Source organism: Grampus griseus (assembly GCF_964374135.1).
Source record: "Grampus griseus genome assembly, chromosome: 19".
In the NCBI taxonomy this organism is placed as follows: domain Eukaryota; kingdom Metazoa; phylum Chordata; class Mammalia; order Artiodactyla; family Delphinidae; genus Grampus; species Grampus griseus.
In genome coordinates this window covers 8424050-8451903 of record NC_139013.1, presented here as the reverse complement: position 1 = coordinate 8451903, position 27854 = coordinate 8424050, and the positions used below count along the sequence as shown (strand labels likewise).

The window sequence follows — 27854 nt, the reverse complement described above, 5'->3', positions numbered from 1 at the left end:
GAACCCCTAGAGGGCGCAGCGTCACCCGAGGCTCCGCCCTAAGTAAGGCGGGGCCTGAGCGTGCTGTACGCAGGCGCAGAGTGAGTCTTGGGCGCTCGCAGCTGCTCACTGGTTCGAGTCTGCAGTGGGGCGGGGCTGGGCTGTGAGGATGGCGTGCGCAGGCGCAGGACCGGTTTCGGGAGCGTGGGGGACCCTGCGGACCGGAAGTTGAGGCGTTCGAGGCGGCGAACGAGGTGAGGGGGCGGGGCGGCTGCGCAGGTTGGTGGTGGCGGCGGCCGGAGTCCGATCGGGTCCGGGAACATCTTGGGAGCGAGCTGAGGGGGGAGGGAAATCCCGAGATGAGGCAGTGTGTTGGAGGAGGCCGAGCAGCCGGGAGACACAGACCGAGGTGGAGCCTGAGCGTTCCTGAGAGAACCTGAGGGTCAGAGAGCCTGAAAGAAATGGAGGCACGGAAGGAAGCTTCGAGAAACTGAGGGACCGAGAGACAGGGAGGTTGAGAGAGGAGGGAAGCCGAAAACTGGAGAGATCGAGGGCAAGAGGCTGATGGGTCCTACCGAGAGAGGCTTAGAGGGAGTACGAGAGAAATGCGATCGCACCGGGAACTTGGGAAATGGAGGGAAACGTAGAAAGATGAGAGTGGAAACTAAGGTTGCGAGAAAAGTGTGTATATGTGTGTATGATGTATATGTATGCATATAAATATATATGAGTGATTTAGAATAGTACCTGATACATGCGTCAGCCCTAAGTAAACGTTAGCTATTGTTAAAGCTTCAGACAACTGAGTGACAAAATTTTAGGGAGAAATGGAGAGAGATGAGAGAGTCACGATGGAGGAAGAGAGTGATGGAGAGAGACGAAAACGGAGAGTCGGAAAAAAAAAATTCAAACAGAAAATGAGACAGTCGGATGGAAAACTGAAGTAGAGTGGCGTCGAATGGAGGAAGACAGCTGGAGAGAAAATCAGACTAAAGAACAGAATCCGAATGGGAGAGCATTAGATAAATGAAAAGACATGGGACCAGGCAAGGAAAGGGAACAGAGATGAGGGTGGTGAGCAGGATGGACCAAAACAGACAAGAGACCTGAAGATGGAGAGCCAGACAGGAGAGAAATAGGGAAGCGGAGAAAACCTCTAAAAGCCTTAAGCCTAGGAAATACAGGCCAAGAGACCAAGAGATGGTCCGAGACACAGTTACAGAGAAACTAGTAGATCCAGGAAGTCGAAAAGGTAGTCTTAAGAGAATGGATTCCTTGAGAGTCATGAGGGTGCTCTCCTTCCGGCCCACATGCAAGGACAGGCAGTTAGCAGTCTGGGAGGAACGCTCTCCTCCATCTAATTGTCCTTGTCTTCTTCTGAGAAACACTGGCTCAGCATCACAGCAGTCTTTCAAGGCCTTTTCCTTCCCTTCTAGGACAGGAATTCCCTCTGAAGGCGCCGTGGCATCACGTAGCCCAGGTGTTTACCAGGAAGTGATGTGCACTCCCCACGCATCCCCACACATGGCTACTGCTCCTGTGGGAAACAGCTCTGCCAGTTCACAGGTTCTTCAGCTGAAAGCCTCACCTGGCTCTAATAACTCCCAGGGTTGGTCTGGGTCCCTCCGAGGCTACAGAGATGGAACCTCAGAACTCTTCTGTGATGGCCCTCAGAGACTGAAGGCAGAGAAGGTGAAAGCATTGCTAATGAACCAGGGTGAATCGTGGCCATTTGAGTGTCATTTGTTTCCAGGTTGTATGCCCGTGGTTCCTCTCTCTGGACTTGTATGCCAGTTACCCATTTAGCTTCTCTGTGCCAGGCTAGGTGATAAACATTGCAGTGTTTTGAGATGGGTATTGCCCCCATTTTATAGATGAAGAAAACCTCAAAGGGTTTAATTTGCCAGTGGTCACACATCTGATAAAGCTGCAATTCAAACCCAGATCTGTTTGACCATGAAGTCTTTACCGTGGAAGTCTCGGGACCCTTTTAAGATCATAAACTCTTTGAAGAATCTGAGTGATGGGCTTCGCTCCAGAAAATTGCACATACGCGGGGATGTGCTTTGTTAGTTAGGACTTACGCAGCTAAGAGTCAGAAACCAAACCTTAAGAAAAAGACATTTTCTTGTGTAGCCATGAAGTGGAGGGTTGGCGGGAACTAAGCCTCAGGCATTGAATGATGTTGCCAAGCTTCTCCCCGTCCCTCTTCCACTTCTCTCCTTGTAGTTGCTCGGTGACCATCCTTGTGTGTGCCTCACTGTGCCCACGTGCAGCATTTTCTGTGGGATAGATTTCTAGGAAAGACTATTTAAGAGCTACTACAAACAACTCCCTGTTTATATTGTCCTTGCTTAGCCACAGTAAATAAGCCTTTGTCTCCTAATAACATAGTGTAAATTCCAGGGAAAGGCCCTGATTGGCCCTCCTCAGGCCAATGTGTCCGCTCTTCAGACCAGTCACTGGTTAAAGGGGGAGTAGGGTACTGTGATTGGCCAGGCCTTTGTCACTTGCCCAACCAGTAGGAATTCTCTTCACTTAAAGGCAGTGGGAACCATGTGGATTCCAGGAAGGGCTGCTCTCCAAAGGAAAGTGCATAGGTTTTTCTGAAAAAAAAAAAAAAAGAAAGAAAAAGAATTGCCGGGCAGGCAAAAACAAAACATACGTAATGCAACACTTGCAAAACTGTGCACTTGATTTCAAAGTGCAGGAGCCCTGAAACTCAGTGGACCACGACTCTCTCATGTTATCACCTCTCAGGACCACGTTCTGCTGTTGACTGGCCACATGACCTACATTCCTTCAGGTCAAACATTCCCTCCTCCGGGGATCCTTCCCTGACTCCCAAGCACAGTCGAGGAAGGCTCCCTCAACCCCCTGGGCTTCCTTTATCACAGCCTCCATCTCGGGATTGTCAGAGTCTGGGGAAATGACCACCTGTGGGTACTCGGTGTGTCCTATTCATTGCTGTCCCTCCCCCCATTCCAGTGCTTGCAGAACAGCAGGCTCTCAATAAATGTTTCTAAAAATGAATGAATGTCTTCTGTTCTCTCCCGCAAACATTCAGGGCCCGAGATCCCAGCATGAACTTGTGTCCATCCCAGAGATCACCACAGGAGTCATGAGGTGCCCTGTGTGTCACCAGCTTGACCCAGGCCGCAGGGCATTTACTCTGCCAGCACCTGCCGTGATCCTATCGCACCCCTGAGGAGGAAATTAGCTTTTTGAAGACAAAGTGCTTCCTTATTGCAGGCACTGGCCTCTCACTGCAGGAGGTGAGGAATATCTGGTCTAGGTGATCAGAACTGAGGCCAGTTTTGTGACAACACTGGGATTAGCCACGGCATGCCGCCTCCCAGAACAAGGGAGGGCAGGGGTCCCCGAGACCGACCCCCGGCTCCCAGTCAGGAAGAGGACCCGGAGAAATGGGACTGGAATTGTCCAGAGACACGTCGCCTCTTCGAGGACGCCTTCTTCGGTGATGAGGATTATATCCGGCAGGGTTCTGAGGAGTGCCAGAAGTTCTGGACCTTCTTTGAACGCTTGCAGAGATTCCAGAATCTCAAGACCACCAGGAAGGAGGAGAAAGACTCTAGGCATCCCAAGCACAGCATCCCGGCACTGGCCGACCTACCTCGCGCTTATGACCCACGCTACCGCATCAACCTCTCCGTCCTTGGCCCCGACACTCGGCGCTCTCGGGGGCTAGGCAGGCGCCTGGCCCCGGAGAGAGTGTCTGAGTTCCGCCAAGCCCTGCTGCACTACCTGGACTTTGGCCAGAAGCAGGCGTTTGGGCGGCTGGCCAAACTGCAGCGTGAGCGCATGGCACTGCCCATCGCCCAGTATGGGGATCGCATCCTGCAGACGCTGAAGGAGCACCAGGTGGTGGTGGTGGCAGGTGACACGGGCTGCGGCAAGTCCACTCAGGTGCCCCAGTACCTGCTGGCCGCTGGCTTCAGCCACGTGGCATGCACCCAGCCCCGGCGGATCGCCTGCATCTCACTGGCGAAGCGGGTTGGCTTTGAGAGCCTCAGTCAGTACGGCTCACAGGTGAGTGGGACAGAACAGGTTTCCAGTTTTTCCCAGTGACCTCGCGGAATAAGTTGGTTGCCCTATGGCAGTATCGTTACGAAAACCCTTACCCTTTGACCCAGCGATGATTCTGGTAGAAATTTATCTATCGATTGGCCTGGAGATGGTCCAAATGACAAAGGCACTAACATTACCCAATATAGCACCTTAACAGTCAAAAATCGGAAATGCCTCCGTGTTTATCAGTCTTTTTCTAGGCAGTCACAAAAAAAGAATGAGGATGCTTCCTACTAATGAGTTCTAGGGTTCTAATCCTGGCTCGACCACTTAAAAATTTTTGTTTTTGAAGTTATCATATTCTCAACACAGAAGAATGCACGTATCATACGTATATAACTGTGAATTTTCATAAGTTGACTGCATTTGTGTAACTAGCATTCAGGTAAAAAAGTCAAACTTACCAGCACCCCAGAAACCTCCTCGTTTCGCCTCCCAGTTACTGCCTTGAGGCCTCAAGAGTCATCACTATTCTTAGGGATAGATCGTTATTTTAGTGCTAGATTATCAGACCTGCGTTAGTGATAGAATATCACAGATTATTTTCTCCTCTTTTTGTTACTTTTTTGAAAATTTATTTATTTGTTTGTTTTGGCTATGCCGGGTCTTAGTTGCAGCACGTGGGATCTTTTAGTTGCAGCATGTGGACTTCTTAGTCACAGCATGCATGCGGGATCTAGTTCCCCGACCAGGGATTGCACCGGGGCCCCCTCCGTTGGAAGCGCAGAGTCTTACCCACTGGACCACCAGGGAAGTCCCTCTTTTTCTTACTTTTTATAAATGGAATCAAAAAGTATGTTCTCTTGCTCACTATTGCCAGTTATGGCCTCTGTTGCTCAATATTAGTTTTGTGAGACTCACCTATAGTATCATCATGTAGATGTACACCATTCATTCACACTGTTGTATGGTATTCCATTGTGAAGGCACCACAGATATTGGTTCCTTTTACTGTTGATGGGCGTTGCGGAGAGTTCTAGTTTTAGGCTCTTGTGAATGGTACCACTACGAACATTCTATAACATGCCTTTTGGTGTGTTTTGGTACATGTTTCTGTTGGGTATATATCTAATAAGGGTAGGATCACTGGGTCATACCAATACTTGTTATGGTTAATCATTTTCATTTTAGATTTTCCAGTGGGTCTGTAGTGATATCACATTTTAATTTGCATTGTGAGTTTTGTTTTGTTTTGGCTGCGTTGGGTAGTAGCTGTGGCATGCAGGATCTTTGTTGAGGCATGCAGAATCTTTCCTTGTGGCGCACGGGCTTCTCTCTAGTTGTGGCATGCAGGTTTTTCTCTCTCTAGTTGTGGCGAGAGGGCTTAGTTGCCCTGCGGCATGTGGGATCTTAGTTACCCGACCAGGGATCGAACCCATGTCCCCTGCATTGGAAGGCGGATTCTTTACCCCTCGACCACCAGGGAAGTCCCTGCATTGTGAGTTTTAATTTGTGTTTCCTTGATGACTAAGGACATTGAGTGCCTTTTCATGTATGTATTAGCCATTTGGAGATCCTCTTTTGTGAAGTGTCTGTTCAAGTCTTCTTCCCATTTCGCTTTTGTGTTTTCTGTGCTTTTGTTCTTGATTTATATGTCTTTATAGCATCTGGCTATGAGGCCTTTGTAGGATTTATGTATTGTAAATCTTGTCTTCTATTCTGTGAGTTTCCTTTCATTTTCTGAATGGTGTCTTTTGATGATGGTGTCTTTTCATTTAAATATAACACAGTCTGTCATTTTCTTTTTATGGTTGCCACCCTTTGGGTTCTGTGTAAGGAATTTTTGCATACTTTAAGGTCATGAAGATATTCTGTTTTTTTCTAAAAACCTTTACATTTAGGACTGTAATTCATCTGAAATCTATGTGTGTATGATGTGAGGTAGGGGTTAAGACACATTTCCTCTCAATAACACTTTTTAGCGATTTTACTTTGGATGACTCGTGTCAGTTTCTCCATTTCTGAGGTGAGGGTAACACTAGTGCTTATACTGTGTGGTAGTTGTGAGGATGGAGTGAGTTGATACACATAAAGATTTAAAGTAGTTCCTGGTACATAGAAAGGACTCAAAGAAGGGTTAAGCATTACTATTGTAATTAATTAGTATCATACGTCAGGCTCTGTGCCAAGTACTTTATGTGCATTAGCACATGTAATTCTCACCGCATCCAGGAGGAAAAAATACGCATCTGTGGGATGGAGTTGCCCAAGTCAACAGCACTAAGTGGCAGAGGTGGCATTTGAACCTAAGCCTGTTGGACTCCAGAGTCTGATGTGGGACATTTGCTCAGATTTTCAATTTGGGGAGGGCGAGGGGCTGTGGCCCAGGCCCAGGTCCTCTCCCGACCACACGTTCCCACTGCCCCCCACTCCCAGGTTGGCTACCAGATCCGTTTTGAGAGCACACGCTCGGCGGCCACCAAGATTGTGTTCCTGACAGTGGGGCTGCTCCTGAGGCAAATCCAGCGGGAGCCCCGCCTGCCACAGTACCAGGTCCTGATCGTGGATGAAGTCCACGAGCGGCACCTCCACAACGACTTCCTCCTGGGTATCCTCCGGCGCCTGCTGCCCCAGCGACCTGACCTCAAGGTCATCCTCATGTCAGCCACCATCAACATCTCGCTCTTTTCCAGCTACTTCGGCAGTGCCCCCGTGGTACAGGTGCCCGGGAGGCTCTTCCCCATCACGGTCAGTGTCCCCCTCGGCCCTCCCCGGACTTCCCACCTGGTCTCTGGCCACCCTGGACATGTCCCTTCTCTTCTCTTTTTCTCTGTTTCCCATCTCTTTGATTAATGATGTTCTCTCTCGCTCTCTTTTTTAAAGTTGCTGTTTTTGGAGCATTTACAGTGTGCTGGATAGAGTGCTAAGTGCTTGTTAGAGGAGACCCCAAAATTTAAAGGCTCAGATAACATAGAAATAAATTTTTCTTATATAACCCAAGCCAGCCAAGTGTGGCTGGTCCAGGCTGACGGGCAGCTCTGTTCTACGTGGTCGTTCAGGGACCCAGGCTCCTCTTTTCTCATTGCTCTCCCATCTCACAGGGCAGGGTTTCTAGACTCAGCGCTTTGGACATTTGGGTCTGGGTAATTCTTGGCTGCCCTGTGCATCACAGGGTGATTAGCAGTATCTCAGAAGTGGTAGAGCCAGGACTTGAATCCCACTCACAGACAGACATGTCCCTGTGCCCGATAGCTTCTGTTTGCCCTTCCAGATCTCCTTGTCCCTTCCCCACCTTCCTGTCTTCCCTGGGAGGCACAAACGGACCCCTTTCCCCTCTGCCTTCTGGTTGGCCAGTGGGAAAAGGAGAGTCAGCCCCTCCCCTGAGGTCTCCAGTGAACTGTGACCCTCACCCGAAGTCACAGCTCCTTTTCGAGATGTCTCTCCACACAGCTCTCTCCTTTATGTTTTTTTTTTTTTTTTTTTTTTTGCGGTATGCGGGCCTCTCACTGTTGTGGCCTCTCCTGTTGTGGAGCACAGGCTCCGGACACACAGGCTCAGCGGTCATGGCTCACGGGCCCAGCCGCTCCGCGGCATGTGGGATCCTCCCGGACCGGGGCACAAACCTGTGTCCCCTGCATCAGCAGGCGGACTCTCAACCACTGCGCCACCAGGGAAGCCCTCCTTTATGGTTTTGATAACCACTACTTCCTCTTGTTTTGGGGCCCAAGAATTGATAAGAGCTCTGAGGTTCCTAGCCCCAGGAGATGCACTGTCCCTTGTGGTTTCTGGGTCTAAATGCCCATCGGTCTGTCTTCTAAGTAACCATTAGAAACAGTGAGGTTACTTTCAGAGAAGTGATTTCTAGTGTTTTAATCCCAACTCCACCCCTTAAAATTTTGTTCTTGTTGGAGTTATACTCCAGATACAAAAGAGTACCCATATCACAAGTGTACAGCTCAATTAATTTTCACAAATTAAATACCTGTATAGAGCCAGCACCCAGATTATAAAACATGAACATTACCAGCACCCCAGAAACCTTCCAGTTACCTTGATACTTTGACCTTTTATTACATCCTCCTCAGATACCGTCTTTGTCTGCTGCCTGACTGATGTGTGTCTTCTCTGTCAGCCTGTGGCCTCCTCGCCCCATTGCTTGGGAGCTGGAGTGACAAGGTATGCTCCTGCCTGGGGCTGTCTCCTCACAGGTTGTGTACCAGCCGCAGGAGGCCGAGCCGACAACATCCAAGTCGGAGAAGCTGGACCCGCGGCCCTTCCTCAGGGTGCTGGAGGCCATTGACAATAAGTACCCACCCGAGGAGCGGGGTGACCTCTTGGTCTTCCTCAGTGGCATGGCGGAGATCAGCGCCGTGCTCGAGGCCGCCCAGACCTACGCCAGCCACACCCAGCGCTGGGCGGTGCTGCCGCTGCACAGTGCCCTCTCTGTGGCCGACCAGGACAAGGTGGCGCAAGCAGCCAGGCCACGTGGGGCAGATGGGGGTCTGGGGGGGCTGAGGGCAGCTAATGCAGGACAGATATGACCCCACAAGCCAGGGCTGTGGGCTGCAGAGGGGCTGCTCCCATCTTTGAGTTCCTGATGAGGTGGGAGGCATTGGAGCTGAGCTTTGGAGGACAAGGAGGGTTTGGTTTTTTTGTTTTTTGTTTTTTTTTGCGGTACGCGGGCCTCTCACGGTTGTGGCCTCTCCCATTGTGGAGTGCAGGCTCAGCGGCCATGGCTCACGGGCCCAGCCGCTCCGCGGCATGTGGGATCTTCCTGGACCGGGGCACGAACCCGTGTCCCCTGCATTGGCAGGCGGACTGTCAACCACTGCACCACCAGGGAAGCCCCAGACAAGGAGGGTTTTGAGTAGGAGAAGAGGGAGGAAGGCAGTCCAGGTGGGGGGAACCAGCTTGAGCAAAGGCCTGGAGGTGGGAACCTGTGAGTGGGGTGTGGGGAAAGGTGAAGAGACTGCCTGGTTGGAATGGAAGGGTGCTGGGAGAGAGGCCTTTGGGTCACTGTGTTAGTTATTGATTGCCGTATAACAAATTACCCCCAAACCTAGCAGCACGTTTACTGTTACATGCATTATCTCACATAGTTTCTGTAGATCAGAAATCTGGGAGGAGCTTAGCTGGATGGTTCTGGCTCAGGGTCTCTAATGAGGTTGCAGTCAGATGTCAGCTGGGGATGCTCTCATCTGAAGGCTTGACTGGGGCTGGAGGATTATCTTCTCAGATGGAGCTGGCTGTTGGCTGGGGGCCTCTCTAGGGGGCTGTTTGAGTGTCCTCACGATATGGTGGCTGGCTCTTCCCAAGAGACCAAAGTAGAAGCCACAGCATCTTTTATGACCTAGCTTTGGAAATCACAAACCATCATTTCTACAGTATCTCTTAGTGTTTTTTGTTTTTTGTTTTGTTTTTAATTTCCAGATAGTAGATAGTTTTATTTTATTTATTTAATTTTAAATTTATTTATTTATTTATTTATTTTTGGCTGCATTGGGTCTTCATTGCTGCACACGGGCTTTCTCTAGCTGTGGCGAGTGGGGGCTACTGTTTGTTGCAGTGTGTGGGCTTCTCATTGTGGTGGCTTCTCGTTGTGGAGCATGGGCTGTAGGCACGTGGGCTTCAGTAGCTGTGGCTCGCGGGCTCTAGAGCACAGGCTCAGTAGTTGTGGCGCACAGACTTAGTTGCTTCACGGCATGTGGAATATTTCTGGACCAGGGCTCGAACCCGTGTCCCCTGCATTGGCAGGTGGTTTCTTAACCACTGCGCCACCAGGGAAGCCCTATCCCTTAGTTTTTTACCCGGTCTGCCCTGTTCAGGGGGAAGGTACTGGGTGAGGGTGTGAATCCTGGGAGTTGAGACTCCCCCAGGCTGTCCTGGAGGCTGACTACCATAGTCACCTCCAGAAGAATCCCTTCAGGTCAGACTTGGTTGTTTAGTGATTAAAGAAACAAGCTTTGAGCACCTCCTTAGTGCTCCCCTTGCTCCAAGGGGCCTCTTTGGGATACAGTGGGAGCTGAGATATGGTTCTTCCCCTCAAGCTGCTGGTCCACTGAGGCGGGATAGACAAGTAATTGACAATCCCACAAGTGGTAGAGGAGAACTCTGGATACTCTGAGAGCAGAGTCTTGGTGGATTCAGGAAAGGCTTCCTGGAGGAAGGGACTCTGTACGTGGAGACCTGAGAAAGCCCCATTCTAGGAAGGGGGTGAGGAGAAGCGTGTCCCAGCTGAAGCGTGTGGAGCACTGGTTTTGTGCTGGGCAGAGTCCTGAGCTCTGTGCACTCCTTGTCTCTAAGCTTCACAGCCGCCCTGTCTGCCAGGTCCTGTTGTCCCCATTCAATAGATACAGAAACTGAGGCGTAGGCACTTATGCAAAGTCACATAATTGGCAGAGCCAGGCTGTAGAACTTGGTAATTTGGTACCAGGGCCCATACTCTTAGCCAGAGGGTGGCAGGCTTCCTGTGAAGAGGGCAGATTTTTAGTTTTCATGGGCTCTGTGCTCTCTGTCGTAACTACTCTACTATTACAGGTGGAAAGCAGCTGTAGACTGACCTGGTGAGGCTGCGTTCCATTGAAACCTGATTTACAAGAACAGGTGGCAGGGTGGATTTGGCCTGCAGGCTGCAGTTGCTGACAGCCGCTCTTAACCACTGTGCTTGGCTGTCTCTTGGGTCCATGAGAAGGGCTTGTGCAAAGGGCCTGGGGTGAGAGAAAGATGGGACAGCTGGGAAACTGCACTCAAAGTGGCTGGGTCCGGATTGTGAAGGGGAAGTCAGGAGAGATGGGACTGGAGAGGTGGGCAGGGTTAGACCACCAGGGACCTTGAAGACCCATTGTGGTGGTGGGCTTTGTCCTGAGGGCACTGGAGGGGGGTCACGGGAAGGTTCTGAGCAAGGTGGCGGGCAGTGCCAGTTTGTGCTTTAGCAGATCCCTCTGCTGCATGTGAAGGCTGGATGGGAGGGGATGAGACTAGAGACCAGGGAGGAAGCTGGAGCGGGATTAGGGTGGGAAAGGAGGGGCGTGGAGCAGGGCAGGGGCTGTGGGTTTGGGGAGGAGGGAGTGAATTCATGAGATGTTCAAGATGATCTGGTGTGGCGGGGTGGGTGAGAAGGGACAGGACAGCCCAGGACGGGACAGGACAGCCCAGGACAGCCCAGGTTCTGGTCCCGGTGATGCAGTAGATGAGGAGCCATCTCTAAGATGGGGGCCCGAGTAGGGAAGGGTTCAGTAGAGGGTGCTGAGGCTGTTTTAGACATATGGCTGTGAGGTGCCCATGGGACATCCAGGAGGCCACTGGACACATGGGTTAGTGAGTGCCAAGTTAGTTGTGCAAAGGGCCTGGGGTGAGAGAAAGACAAGGCACTGATGCCGCCTCTTCACTATACCCCAGGTGTTCGACGTGGCCCCACCTGGAGTCCGGAAGTGCATCCTCTCCACCAACATCGCTGAAACCTCAGTCACCATTGATGGGATCCGCTTTGTCGTAGATTCTGGTAAGCGCTGCCCCCCCAGCTACCTCAAGGATCTGGTGAGAAGTGTGGGGTTTGGAGCTGTGCACATGTAGTGAGGGAACTCTGGACCACAGCAGGGAGGAGGTAGTGTTTAGGGCTGTGTAGCAGTGGCTGCATCTTAATCTTGCTCAGGCCTTCCTAGCTTGCTCCTGCCTCAGGGCCTTTGCACTTACCGTCGTCTCTGCAGAGAGCTGTCTCTCCCCAGATTTTTACACGGCTCACTCCCTCACCTTATTTCAGGACCTGCGCAAATATCTCCCCATTAGAGAAGCCCACTTGTTCACTTTATCTAAGTGATCTCCTTTCCCTGTCACTTCCCTTATGAGGCTTTATTTTTCTTCATAGTATGGGCATTATATTTTATATATCTTGATCTATTTAAGATCAAGATCTGTCCATAGTATGGGCATTATATTTTATATATCTTGATCTATTTAAGATCAAGATCTGTTATTGTCTGTCTTCCCAACTAGACTGTTCTCTGGAAAGTCAGCATAGCCTAGTGGCGAGGAGGCACTGGGGCCAGCCTGCAGGTACACTGCCAGCTGTGTGACTCTCAGTGCGTCCGTTTGCTCATTTGTAAAATGGCAGTCATAACAGCACCTCCCTCAGGTGTTGAGGGTTAAAGACGTTAATACATTTGGGGGCTGAGGCTGGAACCTGGCACAGGGTGAATGCTCAGTAAATGTCAGCAGTTATCTTATTGTATTGAATCTGATGCCACTGACGATAAAAGATTCCATAATTTTATGTTGGATGACTGAACCTCTGAGTAAGAAAAGGCTTGAGAAAATAAATGAAAAGATAAATGAATGAGGAAACTAAAGAATACATTAACAGAATGGTAGGGTGGGGCCAAGAGTAAGCTCTCAGTTAGTGTTACTGGAACAAAGGAGTAAGTGAGGGTGTCAGTGAGTGAACGGCTGGGTAGAGGGCCAGGCGCATGGAGGGCCCACGTGGCTCCTGCACACACTTTCCCTTCCCTCCCTGCTACCCTCCTGCCCACCCAGGGAAGGTGAAGGAGATGAGCTATGACCCGCAGGCCAAACTGCAGCGGCTGCAGGAGTTCTGGATCAGTCAGGCCAGTGCTGAGCAGCGTAAGGGCCGGGCGGGCCGCACGGGCCCTGGTGTCTGCTTCCGCCTCTATGCCGAATCGGACTACGATGCCTTCGCCCCCTACCCTGTCCCGGAGATTCGGAGGGTCGCCCTGGATGCACTGGTGCTGCAGGTGAGGCAGGGGCTGGTAGGGGACTGCATCCTGAGTGCTGGTGCCAGAGAGGAACCCAGGAGGCATTTAGACATGGTTTCAGGGCCAGGAAGGGCAGGGCTGGCCAGGCCACTGAGTGGAACTCATTCCTTCCAAATGTCAGATCCCGTATTGAGGGGAGAACTGTTCCCCCAAATCCACAGGGTCATGGGTCATGTGACTCAGTCACAATGCTTTCAGCTGTAACAGAAAGCCCATCAAGAAGTGGCTTTTAAAACCGGGGTTTTGGGCTTCCCTGGTGGCGCAGTGGTTAAGAATCTGCCTGCCAATGCAGGAGACATGGGTTCGAGCCCTGGTCCAGGAAGATCCCATGTACTGTGGAGCAACTAAGCCCGTAAGCCACAACTACTGAGCCCGTATGCCACAACTACTGAAGCTTGTGCCCCTAGAGCCTGTGCTCCGCAACAAGAGAAGCCACTGCAGTGAGAAGCCCTCGCACCACAACGAAGAGTAGCCCCCGCTCGCTGCAACTAGAGAAAAGCCCGCGCACAGCAGCGAAGACCCAACACAGCCAAAAATAAATAAATTTATTAAAACGAAAACAAACAAAAAAGAAAACGGGGTTTCTCAGTACATTTTATGTCATGGCTTAGACGTCATTTGCTTAGATTAGGCTGCTGTGACAAATAGACCCACTCACATAACAGCCAACACAGCAGAACATTAGTCCTTGGGTTGGTGGGCAGCTTCCTTTATTCAGAGACCTGGGCCTTTTTCCTCTCACGGCTCCATCATCTCCCTGGGGCGTCTTCATCATGTGTGTCAGCCAGCGATGGGGAGAGAGCGTGGGACTTACGTTTGGGAGGGTGTGAGGGCCAGGTCCACAAGCAGTGTGCTTCCCTTCCACTCACCCTGGCGAGAGCTCGGTTCTGTGGCCACACCTCACTGCAGGGGAGGCTGGGAAGTGTAGTCTCTGTGCTCAGGAAGAAGCAGAAATTGAAAATGGGGAACAGCAGGTGGCATCTGCCTCAGGCTCACACGTGCCCAGGTGAGAGAGAGGCATGAACCAGCCCCCTTTCCTATGGGTGATGCACACTCATTGTTTCTATTCATTTGATTTCCTTTTAAAAAAATGCCAGTTGCGACCCATGTCGTGGAGTTCCTGACTCACATAACCTGCTGTTTGAAAAATGCTGACTTGAACAATACAGAAAACGTACCGTTTCACATAACAGGAAACCTTGAGCTAGGGAAATTCCAGGCTTGGTTATTTATTTATTTATCTATCTCTATCTATCTATCTATCTATATATTTTTTTTTGGTTGTGCCAGGTCTTAGTTGCAGCACTTGGGATGTTTTTTTAGTCGCGGCATGCGAGGTCTAGTTCCCCGACCAGGGATTGAACCCCGGGCCCCCTGCACTGGGAGCGTGGAGTCTTACCCACTGGACCACCAGGGGAGTCCCCAGGCTTGGTTATTTAAATAGAATGGTGATGTCATAAAGGAACAGGGTTTTTCCTAGCTTTCCAGCCTCAGCTTATCAGCAGCTGTCCTAATAACGATGATGATGATGATGATAAAAAGCACTTACCTCGTACTTCCGGGGTGCTAGCTCTGTTCTAGGTGCCTGAGTTATGTATGTAAGTTTTGCTCCTCACACAATCTCTGTAGTAGGTAAACTTATTCCAATTTACGGATGAGAAACAGGATGCAGAGAGGCCAAGTAGCTTGATCCATGTGGTATGGCTGGCAAGTGGCAGAGCCCGGATTCCATCTGAGGCTGTCAGACTCCAGAGTGTGCCTCATGAATGCCACCTGGCTCTGGTAGCCACGGGCAGCACCTCCTCCTCCTTTACTGTCTGGCTGCAGAGGCGATGAACTGCCCCTCTTTGTGGGTCTCATTTTTTTTTTTGTGGCTGCGCCGAGCAGCTTCCAGGATCTTAGTTCCCCAAGCAGGGATTGAAGCCAGGCCCACGGCAGTGAAAGTGCAGAGTCCCAACCACTGGCCTGCCAGGGACTTCCCAGTTTGTGGGTCTCATTTTTAAGGCCGTGGGAACCTTTTCCAGAAGCCCCCTGGCTGGTCTCCCATCCTGTCTTGTCAGCAGAACTAGGTCACGTGTCCACTCTGTGACCTGTAATTGTCCGGGGTGGCGGGGTGGCATTGCCCAGCTGGATCAGAGCAGTGATTCGCAGTCTCAGCTACACTTTGGAATCACGAGAGTGCTTAAAAAAACAAAAAACAGCCGTGCCCTACCCCTCACCCAGAGCTTCTCATTTAAAGGTCTTTTAATGAGTATTAGTGATCTCCCAGACAACACCATAGCTTAGTGAGCAGGGAGGAAGGTGGTGCCACTGGCTGCTGGGTGGATGCCAGAACCTCTGGTGCCCTCCAGATCAGGCCCAGGAGAGCAGGTCACCTTACCCAGAGACTTTGGCGGATCCCCTAGTCTCTCTGAGCCTTGTTCTCACTCTCTCATGGTCATGGGAGCCACCATGCCAGCCCATCCTTCATCCACTCACCAGAGAGGCGCCGTTTCCCTATGCCATGCCAGGCCTGGTGATGATACATGTTTCACTGCTTTCTCCCCGTGACCTGCTACCCCTCTGGGCCTTTGAATCAGTCGGGATGCTTTGGTCAAAAGTGAGAGAAACCCAACTCAAACTGTTGTTAGCAGAAAAGGGGCTTTTATGGATTTGTGTGTCCATGTTGGGGGGAGGTCTAGCTTAGGAAAAATTAAGGATTTCTCCATCTGCTGTGAATGGGCTAATTTCCAGGCAGTGGAAAAACTAACCACAACAGCTCTGGGCTTCCATCCTGGCCCCTCACAACCAGAGAGGATGCTGGAGCTTCTCTCTCTCAGCTCCAGTCTGCAAAGTCCCAGGGAAGGATTCTGAATGGCCCAGCTCAGGTCGTGTGCTCATTCCTTAGTCAGTTGCTCTGACCAGGGGCTGAGAAACCTCAGTTGGTCCAGCTTAGATCGTCTGCTCGCTCCATGGCCAGGGTGTGGAGAAGAGCTGCTAGGCAGACAGACAGATACTGGCCCTCCTTCCCTGCTTCTGTACAATGAACCTTGACATTGGGCATTTTAACGTATCACAAGTTTGTGATCCCTGAGTCCCCCCGGTGTTCCACAGTGGCTCATGTGTTCCCCGTTCCTGACAGGGTTTGGTTCTCATTCCAGATGAAGGGCATGAGTGTGGGGGACCCCCGAACCTTTCCCTTCATCGAGCCCCCCCCACCAACCAGCTTGGAAACGGCCATCCGCTACCTCCGGGACCAGGGGGCCCTGGACAGCTCAGAGGCCCTCACCCCCATTGGGTCCCTGCTGGCCCAGCTGCCTGTGGACGTCGTGATTGGTGAGGACCCCCCCTTGGGGTGATCCCATAGGGTCCTGGGAATGGGTGTGGGACACCGCTTGCTCTGAGTGCCCGGGGTCAAGTCTGGTCCTTCTCTGGGCCCTGTCCATTCATTCTCAGGTCCTCTGGGTTAGGTCCTGTTCTAGCGCCAGGGAGATAGCAGTAAACAAAACAGACATTTCCCTCCTCTGCACAGCCTGTCCCCAGCTCCACGTGGTACCCCCTCTATTGTGGTTGGATGTCAAAACCGCCTGCCTCTTCCTCTTGCCCATCCTGAGTCACCCCTGCCCCTGCCGAGGAACTTGCTGACCGAGGCATATTTGTCTTGCCCAATTCTCCTGACTTGAGACATTCTGTGTCTACCAACAACCCACGGCCCAGAGAATATTGCTCGCTGAGTTCTACCACCTGGGCACCACTTCCCAGGGGAGCTTTCTGCCTGCGTCAATGTCGTTAAAGTCCCCATCATTGCGACACGCTGGAGCGTCAGTACGGGCAGCAGCCTGGATACCACCAACCCTGAGGGCCACCCACAGCCATGGAAATGGTTATTTTTGTTTATTTTAGAAGGAAACAGGGCTAGTGCAAGGAGAATCAGATCTGAGAAGAAAGAGAACAGTCTGTGAGCATTTGCTTTGCGTCAGTGGAAGACTTTGTGGCCCTTATTTCATCTTCACCTGGTGAGGGGAGGGCCTCTGGGCGCTCCTGTTGTACAGTTGAGGAAAACGAGGCTCAGAGAAAGGCTGTCACTCGCTCGCCAGGGAGGCACGCCCCAGCCAGGCTGGCACCGTGGGTCCCCAGGCCCTGTGGAGCAGGCGACACAGATGATGCAGTGCTGGGCAGTTCTGGGCCCCGGTGGCTCAGTTACCGTTCTTCCTCTGTGCCAGGTGGAGCTCCCAGTGCTTCCCAGGTGAAGCACAGTTCATCCTCACAGCAGGTAGATGCTGCGGTTAACCCATTTCACAGATGGAGAAACAGAGGCACAGAGAGGAGGAGGGGCTTGCCTGAGGTGACGGAGCTAAGGGGTTCTGGGACAGCCTTGTTTTACTGCCCTACTTTATCTTATGAGGCTACATGTGTAACAGGAACTTTCTGGAAAGGTAGGCAAGGGGAACAGTGAGGGTGAGTCAGATGTGTGACATGCAGGCCACTGACCTTGGGGCAGGTGGAAACAGTCTTCCATCACATTGGGATCCGATTCTGGGTTTGATTCTGTCCCTCTGGCTCCCAAGGCCCTTTGTGGGTGAGGTGGAGGGTGGGTCAGGGGCCCCAGAGGGCTGGGGACGCTGTCAGGCGCCCAGGAGGCTCAGCGCAGTGTCTGCCCCCAGGGAAGATGCTGATCCTGGGCTCCATGTTCCACCTGGCGGAGCCTGTGCTCACCATCGCCGCCGCCCTCAGCGTCCAGTCGCCCTTCACCCGCGGCGCCCAGAGCAACCCCGAGTGTGTGGCGGCGCGGCGACCCCTGGAGAGTGACCAGGGTGACCCCTTCACGCTCTTCAACGTCTTCAACACCTGGGTGCAGGTGAGGTTGACAGCAGGGTGCCCCCGTCTGGCTGTCGTTCTGCGCGGGGCCAGGGCCTCCCTGCGGCTGTGGCTCCTCCTTGTGCCCCCACCGCCACCCCAGGGACGACCACTGAGCCCTCCGCAGGCCGGGCCTGTCTGGGGAGGACCCTGACTCCACCACTCATGGGACCAGCACGTGCAGAGGCCCCCGCCTGAGGGGGAGCCTGAGGTTTCTAAAGCACTGACGAAAGCCAGTGCCATCTGGAGAAAGTTTAGATGCCTTAGGCTGGGGGCTATATCTTGAGCACACGTTCCCTGACCGGGCCGGGTCCTGTTCTGGGCAGTGCTGGGGACCCAGTGGTGACTAAAACTACCTGGCCCGGCCCTCCTGGGGCTCCCAGCTCAGTGCAGGAGAGAGACTGTCCCTGGACAGTGACCAGCCAGAATGGGCTGTGATGGGGAGTCCAAAGGGGCTGGGAGAGCCCAGGGAGGGTGTCTGACCCCATGTGGTGTCTGGGAGGGCTTCCTGTAGGAGGGGGCAGTGGGGCTGAGACCTGGAAGAAGGAGGAGAGCAGGTGGTGCTGAGGGAGGGCCGGCAAGCCTGCCTGCCATCCTCCCAGAGGCTGGTGTTTGGGCTCACACTGGGTTCATCTGGGCAGTGGGTCGGCACCCCCATCCCTCCTCCCAGCTGGCCAGGCCCTGACCCTCTGGTGGCTGGACCTCCACCCAGGTGAAATCTGAACGGAGCAGAAACTCTCGCAGGTGGTGCCGCCACCGGGGCATAGAGGAGCATCGGCTGTATGAGATGGCCAACCTGCGGCGCCAGTTCAAGGTGAGGCCCGGGAGGAGGGGTGAGGGCCGGCCTGCCCAGGCAGACAGGGCCAGGAACAGACCTGGCGAGCGGGGGTGGGGGGCGCTGGAGTGGGGTGTGCATGACACCTTCTGCGGCACGGCTTCCCATCCTCTGACAGTCTTCAGAGTCCCACCCTACACCCGCCTCCCCTACCGTCACATCACCAGGTGTGGAGTGCGGCCCGGGCAAAGGAGTAGAGATCCAGGAGGGTTTCCTGGAGGGGTGGGCAGGGTCACAAGCCGCATCCTCACGAAAAGCCGCCTTCTCTGGAGTGGGGGAGCCGAGCTGGCCGAGTGCCAGCAGGCCGCACGGGGCACCAGATTTGGAGCCGGACATCCCAGCAGTGAATCTGAGCTCTGCCGCTTGCTAGCAGTGCAACCCTGGGCGAGTTACTGGGCCTCTCGGGGCCTCAGCTTCTCACTCTGAAAACGGGGAGGCGAAAAATAGCCCCTGCCTCCCAGCGTTCCCATGAAGATTAAATGAGTTAATACACCTAGAGCATTTAGAAGGGCCCGACACCCAGGTGTTCCCATACAAGTGTTTGCAGTTTTCATCGTCATTATGAGGATGTGGTTCGGGCTTCCCTGGTGGCGCAGTGGTTGAGAGTCCGCCTGCTGATGCAGGGGCACAGGTTCGTGCCCCGGTCCGGGAAGATCCCAGACCGCGGAGCGGCTGTGCCCGTGAGCCATGGCTGCTGAGCCTGCGCGTCCGGAGCCTGTGCTCCGCAACGGGAGAGGCCACAACAGTGAGAGGCCCGCGTACCGCAAAAAAAAAAAAAGAAAAAGAGGATGTGGTTCCACAGCTTGCTTGTGTTGCTAATATTCCACGGACCTCTTTCCATTCGAGCACAGAAAGATCCAGTGCCGAGCACTTCTCTGCGGTCGTGCCACGGAACGAAAATAAAAGAGCCCCTGGGGTAACCATTCCTCTCGCCTGCGGGAGGGCAGATTGAGGCCCAGAGTGGACGGTCAGCGCCAAGGCCTCCCACGCAATCACGGGGGGCTCCATGTTGGGGACCACCAACATCCCAGCTGTTCTCGGCATCTCTCAACATCTCTGACTTTCTAAAGAGCGACAGTCCAACCTTTGTTGAGCCCCAGATGCTGAGAAACTAATGAAAAGTGTGGGTCCTTTTCTCTCTCTCACTCTGAGTCACATATGATATCCTATCTCTCCTCGTTGGTCAGGGCTCGATGAGAAACAGAAGGTCCAATGCAGTAGGTCCCTGGGAGACTGTTTCCAAAGGCGTGGGCAGTAGGTCTCTAATGTGCATTGGAATCACAGGGAGGGTGCGTGCTATCCAGATTCCTGAGATTCTGATTCAGTCATTCTGGGATGGGGCCCAGGTCTTGGCATTTCTGAGCGTACCCGGAGCCTGGTGATGACTGTGTGCAGAGGAGGCCCCGGGGAGGACCCTGGGTGGTGATGGCCCGGCCTCCTCTCCTCCCTCCTGGCGGCTGGCCCAGGTGTTCCGTTGGCCGATGACAGAGACGGCTCTTTCCTGGAGCAGTCGTGTGCCCGGCACCGTGCAAAGAGTTGTTCTCATACAGCCCCTTTCAGCCCTAACAGCCCTAGCAGGGAGGCCCCAGGAAGGTCCCTGTTCTTCATTTGAGGAAAAGTGTGGCTCTAAGGGTGAGGTCTTGTGCCACCAGCAGCAGGCCCCAGACCGGAACGTGCTGCATCCAGAGCACGCTTGGCCTGCCCCGTGTCCCTCACTCGGGCCCCACCCGCCCCCAGGAGCTGTTGGAAGACCACGGGCTGCTGGCCAGGGCCCAGGCCTCGAAGCCGGGGGACAGCTACAGTCGGCTACGGCAGCGTCGGGAGCGCCAGGCGCTCTACCAGCTGAAGCGCCAGCATGAGCAGGGCCAGGGACGCAGGCGCAAGGTGCTGCGGCTCCAGGAGGACCAGGACGGCCGCTCCAGCGATGAGGACCGGGGCGGCGCAGCCTCCCAGGGGGGCGGCGACAACGTGGACATCCAGGTGAGGCGCCGTGCGGCTGACTGGTGCCTGGGGTGGGCGGGGATGGAGTTGATCAGAGCGGGGATGTGGGCTGCCCTGGGGGTCTATGGGACATGGCCTTGCTCTGGGGTCTGAGAGGACACAGCCCTGCCCTCATTCAGTAGGCAGGTTTCCATGGACAGGAGTCTACAGAAACCCTTGGATCCACAGATTCCAGTACAAGCCCCTGGGGTAGTGGGGAGGGCCCTCAGGAACCCACCTTCCCCCGTGTTGCCACCAGGATGTGAAGTTTAAGCTCCGGCACAACCTGGAACAGCTGCAGGCGGCCGCCAGCTCAGCCCAGGCCCTGACTCGGGACCAGATGGCCCTGCTCAAGCTGGTGCTGGGCCGGGGCCTCTACCCACAGCTTGCCATCCCGGACCCGTTCAACAGCGGCCGCAAGGACTCGGACCAGGTGGGTCTCCTTCCCTCTCCCCGTCCCTGTGTGTGTTCTGTCGTCTGTCACCCCTTCCCAGCACCTGCTCTGTGCTGGGGATACAGCAGTGACTGAAACAGCCCTGGCCATGCTCTTGTGGGGCTGCAGTCTAGTGGCGGGGGCAGGGGATAGACTCGTTCCCAGACAGATGACCAGAGTGGTTGGGGTCGGGACGGGGACCCAGGGGCTGAGGGGGACCTGATTAGCCTTGGAGGAGGTCAGAGAGGGCTTCCTGGAGGAGGAGCCTTCTGAGTTGAGATGAGGAGGAGGGAACCTGGCAGTGGGAAGAGCAAGTCTGAGGGCCTCTGTCACCCAGCGCCCGCCTTCGGCTTCTCCAGATCTTCCACACCGAGACCAAGCAGGGCGCCGTGCTGCACCCCACCTGCATCTTCGCCAACAGCCCTGAGGTGCTGCACACGCAGGAACAGGAGGCCAGGGGCGGCGATGGGAGCCGAGGTACCATGAGCCCAGGCGGGGGTTGGGGGAAGCCCTCCATCGGGGATGTGAGGGGCAGGACAGTGACCTCAGGGTGCCCCTCGCCGTCTGGGGTTACCCCCTCGCTCCTCCCCACATTCAGCTTCGCTGGGGCTTCTGACGTGGGACCTGCAGGTCCCAAGAGCCAGACCTGGCTGGGTGGCCTTGGCAAGTCCACCCCTTGCTGAGCCTCGCCCTCCCCGTGAGGTGCTGGCTGCCCTGAGCCCTGAGCCCGTCCCAAGGCCTGAGCTTTTAGCAATTAGAGCAGCGCCTGCCAGGAGACCTGTCCCGGGAGCCCCGTGAACTTCAGGGCCTGGTCCTGCCTGGGGGGCTCCCCCAGCCCCAGCGTTCAGGCAGTTGGATTCGGTCTACCTTCTAGTGGGATCCAGGCCACAAAAGCTGCTTCAGCTGAGGCTGCACTCAGGCCAGGCCAGTCCCACCAGGGTGCCCTTCCCCAGGGGCAGGCCCTGCCCTCAGGAGCGGGCTTCACGTCTGGAACGTGAAGGTCTAGTTGTGTGCTTTGCCTGAGCGCTGAAACACAGCTCATCCTTCTGTTTGTAAAGAAAGTAACATACTGCACTAAAATGGTAAACAGTAATCCCCAAAGGTACGGTTTATGATTTTAAATACCAAAGATAGAATTTGAAGTTTTTTCTCTAATCTTTAAGTGCTGTAAGTTCCAAGTGAATTTACCCTCTTCCTATTACATTGTTTTACTCCTTTTTGGAAACATTTTGTAAGTTCCAGGCATTCTGCAAGTAGAGAGTGTGTGAGGAACCCTCCATGTTCTTGCCTAGCTGTAGCTGTCACCATTTTTCCATCCTTGTTTATTCTGTCCCCTTGATTTTTTTTTTTTCTTTTTGCTGGAGCATGTTAAAGCAGGTCCCAGACATCTTACCAGTTAGTAATAATAATAAAAATCATATTCATAAGGATTGGTTTTTTGCATCACCACAATGCTGTCGTCACCCTTAACAAAATTAACAATAGTTCTTAGTGTCACTGCATAGCCAAAATCACATCCAGCCCGGCAGAGTAGTTAAGAATAAGCCACAGGCATTTCACCATGACACACGTGAGCACGTTCTTTGTGTGGACGTGTGAATGCCCCGGGGGATGACGGGTGTGGGGTGTGGCGGGGAGCTGAGCTGTCCCCTCGACCCTTCCAGATGACAAGGACAAGATGAGCAGCAGGCACCAGCTCCTCACCTTCGTCTCCCTGCTGGAGACCAACAAACCATACCTGGTGAACTGTGTCCGCATCCCCGCTCTGCAGGTGGGTCCTCGCCCCAGCCTCCCTGCCTCCCAACTCCCCGTGCCATGGCTGTGTCCCAGGGCAGGGGGCCCCAGGTGGGCCTGGAGGAGCTGCCCTCCCCCAGGCTGGCTGCTGTCATTCATCACTCATGGAGTGCCTGCCGGGTGCCAGGACCTCTGGAAGGTGCACAAGGCAAGACCCGGTTCCTGCTCCCCAGGAGCTCACAGCTAGTGGGGGGAGGGCGGGCAGGAGCACTAAACGCAGTGCAGCACTAACTGATAGGGTAGAGGGCGATGAGCGTTTGGGGAAAATAAAAAGAATGGGTGAGGGGATTGGGGAGGGGTGGGTTAGGGGGCAGGGGAGGGGACAGGTTCTAGTATAGAATGAGGCGATCTGGGTGGGCCTTATTGAGAAGGTGCAGTCAAGTAAAGACCTGAGGGAGGGAGGAAGCCATAGGGATCTCTGCGGGAAGAGTGTCCTGGGCAGAGCGAAGAGCAAGTGCAAAGGCCCTGAGGCACCACGTGCCTGGTGTGGACAGGGAACAGCTGGAGCAGAGTCAGTGAGGGGGAGCATGGCTGGAGAAGAGGTCAGGGAGGCAGGTGAGACTGGATCCCCCTCCCCCCCACCACCAGAGGGTTCTGAGCAGAGCCGGGACAGGGTCTGACACGGGGCAGAGGCCAGGAGCCCAGCAAGGAGGCGACTGAGGTCGTAGGGCAGAAGCGGATGGTGCTGGCGGCTGAGAACGTGCTCAGATTGCAGATATACGTGCGTATGTGTGTCTGCAGCCAGGAAGGGGGGTTCCTGACAGCAGTAGCTGCCACACCTGTGTGCCCACTGTGGCCACCCTGCGGTTCCAGGCCTGGCCACAAGTCTCACTTTCTAGGGGAGAAGATGGGGCTGGGTGCAGGGGGCAGTGAGGAGGAGGGCGTGTCCCTTGACTAAGCCACACAGTGAGCAAGTGGCTGAGCCTGAACTCAGGGTCACAGGCCACACCTGAGGCCTCCCCCCATCAGGTGGGCGTCCCCGTTACCCCGAGCCCCTCGCTTCCATCCCAGGGAACATAGAGGGAAGAGAGAAACTCTTCCTAGAGCCCTGGGAGATGTTGTTGACGCTGATTTCCACTGGCACCAAGAAAGCGAACTCTGATCTGCTCCGTTATGTCTTCGTTCAAACATGTACTGAGTGGCCACCTGGCACCAGCCGCTAAGTACTCTTCCGGGTGCTGGGAATGCAGTCGTGATCAGAATGGACAAGATTCCCTGTGTTCGCGGGGCTCATGTATGAGTGGGGGAGGCAGATGGTAAAGAGAAGCACACCAGATGCTGTACCAGTGCCGGAGGAGGAATGAAGTGGGGTGAGGGCCGGAGTGCTGGTGGTCAGCAGGACCTCGGGACAGAAACACGGCTTTGCTGGCTGAGATGCTGCCTGATATTCAATCCCCCCCACCCTGCCCCTGCCCCGTAGTTTCTGACGATGGAGACTTTCAAACATGCACAAGAGTAGAATAGCACACTGGACTCTCATGTTCTATCACCAGCCCCACAGACCCTCGGCCCGCGGCGAGCCCTGCCCCGTCCACTCACCCCCGCCCCATCCCACAGGATTTTCCCCAGAGAAAAGTTGAAAGAAGTGTAGAGGGAACACTCAACATTCCCACTCCCCAGTCCTGCAGCTAACATTCGGTCTTTGCTTTATCACCTCTCCACTCGTCCATCTATTTTAACAGGTGGGCTTTCCTTTGAATTTCTTGATGCATTTTAAAGTAAGTTGCTGACATCAGTACCCTTCACCTGTAAGCACTCCAGCAGGCTTCCTGTTAACTAACATTCAACGTTTGTTTATATATTCTGAGGATAAAAGGTATAGAGAGTGACACGTACACATATTAAGCACGCCATCTGACAAGGTTGACAAAGACACACACGTGTAGCCCCAACCCTAGGAAGACAGAGACAGCCACTGGCCTCCAGCGCAGGCGGTGACTCCCCTGCCCCTGACTTCTTGGAACCTGCTCTGTATTTTACTCTTTAGTCTTCATTAGTCTCTTTCTCCGAGTAGAATTTCAGTTCCATGGGGCGAGGACTGAGTCCATCTTGTTCACGTTGTGTCTCTGGCACCCGGAAGAGTGGCACAGAGTAGGCGTGTGGTCAGTATTTGTTGCAGGGCTGGGTGGGTGGGTGAGTGGGGGGTGGGCAGGAGCCCAGCCAGGCGGGGGGCCTCTCTGCGATGGCATCCTCCCCCTCCCGCCACTGCCTGTCCCCTGCCCCTTCTCTTCCAGTCCCTCCTGCTGTTCAGCCGGTCCCTGGACACCAGTGGTGACTGTTGCCGTCTGGTGGCCGATGGCTGGCTGGAGCTCCAGCTCGTGGACAGTGAGAGCGCTGTCCGGCTCCTGGCGGCTTCCCTGCGGCTCCGGGCCCACTGGGAAAGCGCCCTGGACCGGCAGCTGGCCCACCAGGCCCGGTGGCGGCTGGAGGACAAAGACGACGAGGAGACGGACCCAGTCAACCGCAAGGAGGTGGCAGCCCTGAGCAGGGAGCTGCTGCAGTTCACGGCGTCCAAGGTACCCGCCTCCTGGGCACCTGCACCCCCTTGGCCAGAGGGGCCATCAGCCATAGGGATGAAAGCTCTGGAAGGCCTGGCTTCCAGCTCATCAATATGCACACATTTGGGGGTTTTCAAACCAGAGAGGTTGATGACAAGCCCAGCGTCACACAGCTGGTAAGGGAGGAGCCAGGGTTTGACCCCAGGAGCCATGCCATTAACCCCTGCGGCCCTCATTCAACAGATGTTTATGAATACATGCTGCACGTGTGGTGCAGGTTACCCCTCGTTAGCAGTTAAGGGCGTGCAGGGTGTGAGAGGGAAGCTGTAAGGTATCTGTCTATTCGTGGAGGACAGATGGGAAGAATTCAGACGGAGCAGATTTGAAACTGATCCCCCACCTCTTTAAGTGGCGGGGGGTTGAGAATTGCTCCTGAGTCTATTGCTATTACACGTGGATGGGGTGCGACCCAGTGGACCAGGGAAAGGGGAACAGGCTGACGTGCTGGAGGAGAAGGGGCAAGGTGGCCAGACTTGAAGGTCAGACTTAAGGTCTGGATGTGTTCCCAGCAGTCATAAGGAGAGAAGGGCTCTGGGGAAGGCAGGTGAGATGGGGGATGGGGCATCAGGGAATGTTCTAGACAAGCCTGTGGTCATGAGTATCTGAAACCGTGTTGCAATTAGCCCCCATAACTGAGAAGCCCAGGGGTGGACTTTCGGCACGGCTGGATCCAGGTGCTCCGATCATGTCTGCCTGAGTCTCTCTCCCCTATTTACTGTCTCTCTTTGTTCAGGTTTCCTACAGCCTCCGGCGGCTCACAGGGCTGGAAATCCAGAACCTCTATGTGGGACCCCAGACCATCACTGCTGCCCCCAGCCTCCCTGGCCTCTTTGGCTGCTCTACCCCGTCCCCCCATCCCACCAAAGGGGGCTACGCAGTCACTGACTTCCTCACCTACAGCTGCCTCACGGTGAGCACGGACCCCACCTTGGCCCCTCATCCTCCTGCCCCTGAAAATGCGACGTCAGTGATTCCCCCACCCTCTGCCCCCAACCGCACTCCAGCTTAGTCCAGGGATGCAGTTTCAGAAAGGGGCCTGCCAGCCCCGAGGGGTTCTGGGAAGGTCCCAGGCTGGCGGCGGGGGGCGGGGGGGAGCCAGGCCTGACACAGCCTGCCTGTCGCAGAGCGACGCGGACCTGTACAGCGACTGTCTCCGCACCTTCTGGACCTGCCCCCACTGCGACCTGCACATGCCCTTCACGCCCTTGGAGCGCATCGCCCACGAGAGCACCTGCCCCGAGGCCCCACAGGACGGTCCCCCAGGTGAGGCTGGGGCTGTGGCGGCCGGGGCGCCTGTGTTTGCCCAGCTGTCCGTCCAGCCTGTGGTTGTTGACTGTGCGTCTGGGCACTTGCTCGACATTCTGGGGACTCACGACCTCAGCCGTTTGCCCTGGCTGGGGCCACGTGCGGACTCCGTCACAAGGACCCAGAGCCCGGGACCAGGAGGCCCTGCAGCCACCTCATTCTCAGGTCGTGGTGTCTGTCTCTCTTTGGTCTCTGTGTCTCCACCTGTCCGGTTGGCCTCTGTGTTCCTGTCTGTTTCTCTGTCTCTCTCTTGCCGTGTCTCTTGTTCTTTCCTCTGTCCCACAGCTCTCTCTGCCTTGGCCACGTCCATCCTGTTGTCAGCCAGGGGACGCTGCAGTGGGCAGGCCCGGGCACAGAGTCTTCTGCGGTGCCCCATGCGCCACCCGCTGGTGCTTGCTGGGGAGATGGCTGTAGGGCCCCGTGGTCCCACCCCAGGGCTCTGTTTGTCTCTTTCCGTCTCTGTGTCTCTGCTTGTGTCTTTCTCTGTGTCCCTTTCACCCCCTGGAACACAGAGTAAAGACTCGCCTCTGTGTGTGTATTGATCAAGGAGGGCTTCCTGGAGGACACGGAGCTGGAGTCCCCAGAGGCCAGGAGAGAGCCTAACCCCGCCAGCTTTCTGGGATTTGGGTGGGGGTGAGAGCATGCAATGGAGCGTCCCCCTCACAGCCTCCCATCTCCTCTCCCTTAGGGGCTGAGGAGGCTGTCCCCGAGCCCCTCCAGAAGGCATCCGCCCTGCAGAGGCCCTACCACTGCGAGGCCTGCCAGAAGGACTTTCTGTTCACACCCACGGAGGTGCTGCGGCACAGGAGGCAGCATGTGTGAGCCCAGCCTGTCCTGGACCAGGACCAGGGCCAGGGCCAGGGCTCCCGCCCAAGCCCCCAGCCTAGACGCGGAGCTGTGGTCTGGGCCCAGCCCCGCTGGGAGGGAGCATAAATATGTGAATAAAGTCTCACCGATGGAACTTCCCTGGTGGCGCAGTGGTTAAGAATCCGCCTGCTGGGCTTCCCGGGTGGCGCAGTGGTTGAGAGTCCACCTGCCGATGCAGGGGACACGGGTTCGTGCCCCAGTCTGGGAAGATCCCACATGCCGCGGAGTGGCTGAGCCCGTGAGCCATGGCCGCTGAGCCTGCGCGTCTGGAGCCTGTGCTCCGCAACGGGAGGGACCACAACAGTGAGAGGCCCGCGTACCGCAAAAAAAAAAAAAAAAAAAAGAATCCGCCTGCCAATTCAGGGAACATGGTTTCGAGCCCTGGTCCAGGAAGATCCCACATGCCGCAGAGCAGCTAAGCCCGTGCAGCACAACTGCTGAGCCTACGCTCTAGAGCCTGCAAGCCACAA

General features: G+C 54.7%; 1 protein-coding gene across 1 annotated transcript; it reads left to right on the top strand.

Moving 5' to 3' along the window:
- The first annotated feature begins 146 nt into the window (after positions 1 to 146).
- Positions 147 to 27470, top strand: DHX34 (DExH-box helicase 34). The gene is made up of 17 exons (XM_082676975.1): positions 147 to 233; positions 3047 to 4029; positions 6445 to 6756; positions 8217 to 8471; positions 11407 to 11509; positions 12538 to 12755; positions 15917 to 16091; positions 17420 to 17613; positions 18325 to 18426; positions 20185 to 20427; positions 20687 to 20860; positions 21220 to 21337; positions 22525 to 22631; positions 24889 to 25170; positions 25946 to 26122; positions 26337 to 26475; positions 27206 to 27470. Exons 2-17 carry the CDS (start codon positions 3325 to 3327, stop codon positions 27337 to 27339), a joined length of 3438 nt encoding a protein of 1145 aa, XP_082533101.1. The 5' UTR covers positions 147 to 233; positions 3047 to 3324; the 3' UTR covers positions 27340 to 27470.
- The last annotated feature ends 384 nt before the right edge of the window (positions 27471 to 27854 follow it).

Excerpts from the sequence above, each read along its gene's own strand:
- DHX34 (XM_082676975.1), top strand. The coding sequence starts at position 3,325 with ATGCCGCCTCCCAGAACAAGGGAGGGCAGGGGTCCCCGAGACCGACCC. Across the intron at positions 6,757-8,216 it reads GGAGGCTCTTCCCCATCACG|GTTGTGTACCAGCCGCAGGA; the intron begins GTCAGTGTCCCC and ends GTCTCCTCACAG. Across the intron at positions 18,427-20,184 it reads ACCTGCGGCGCCAGTTCAAG|GAGCTGTTGGAAGACCACGG; the intron begins GTGAGGCCCGGG and ends ACCCGCCCCCAG.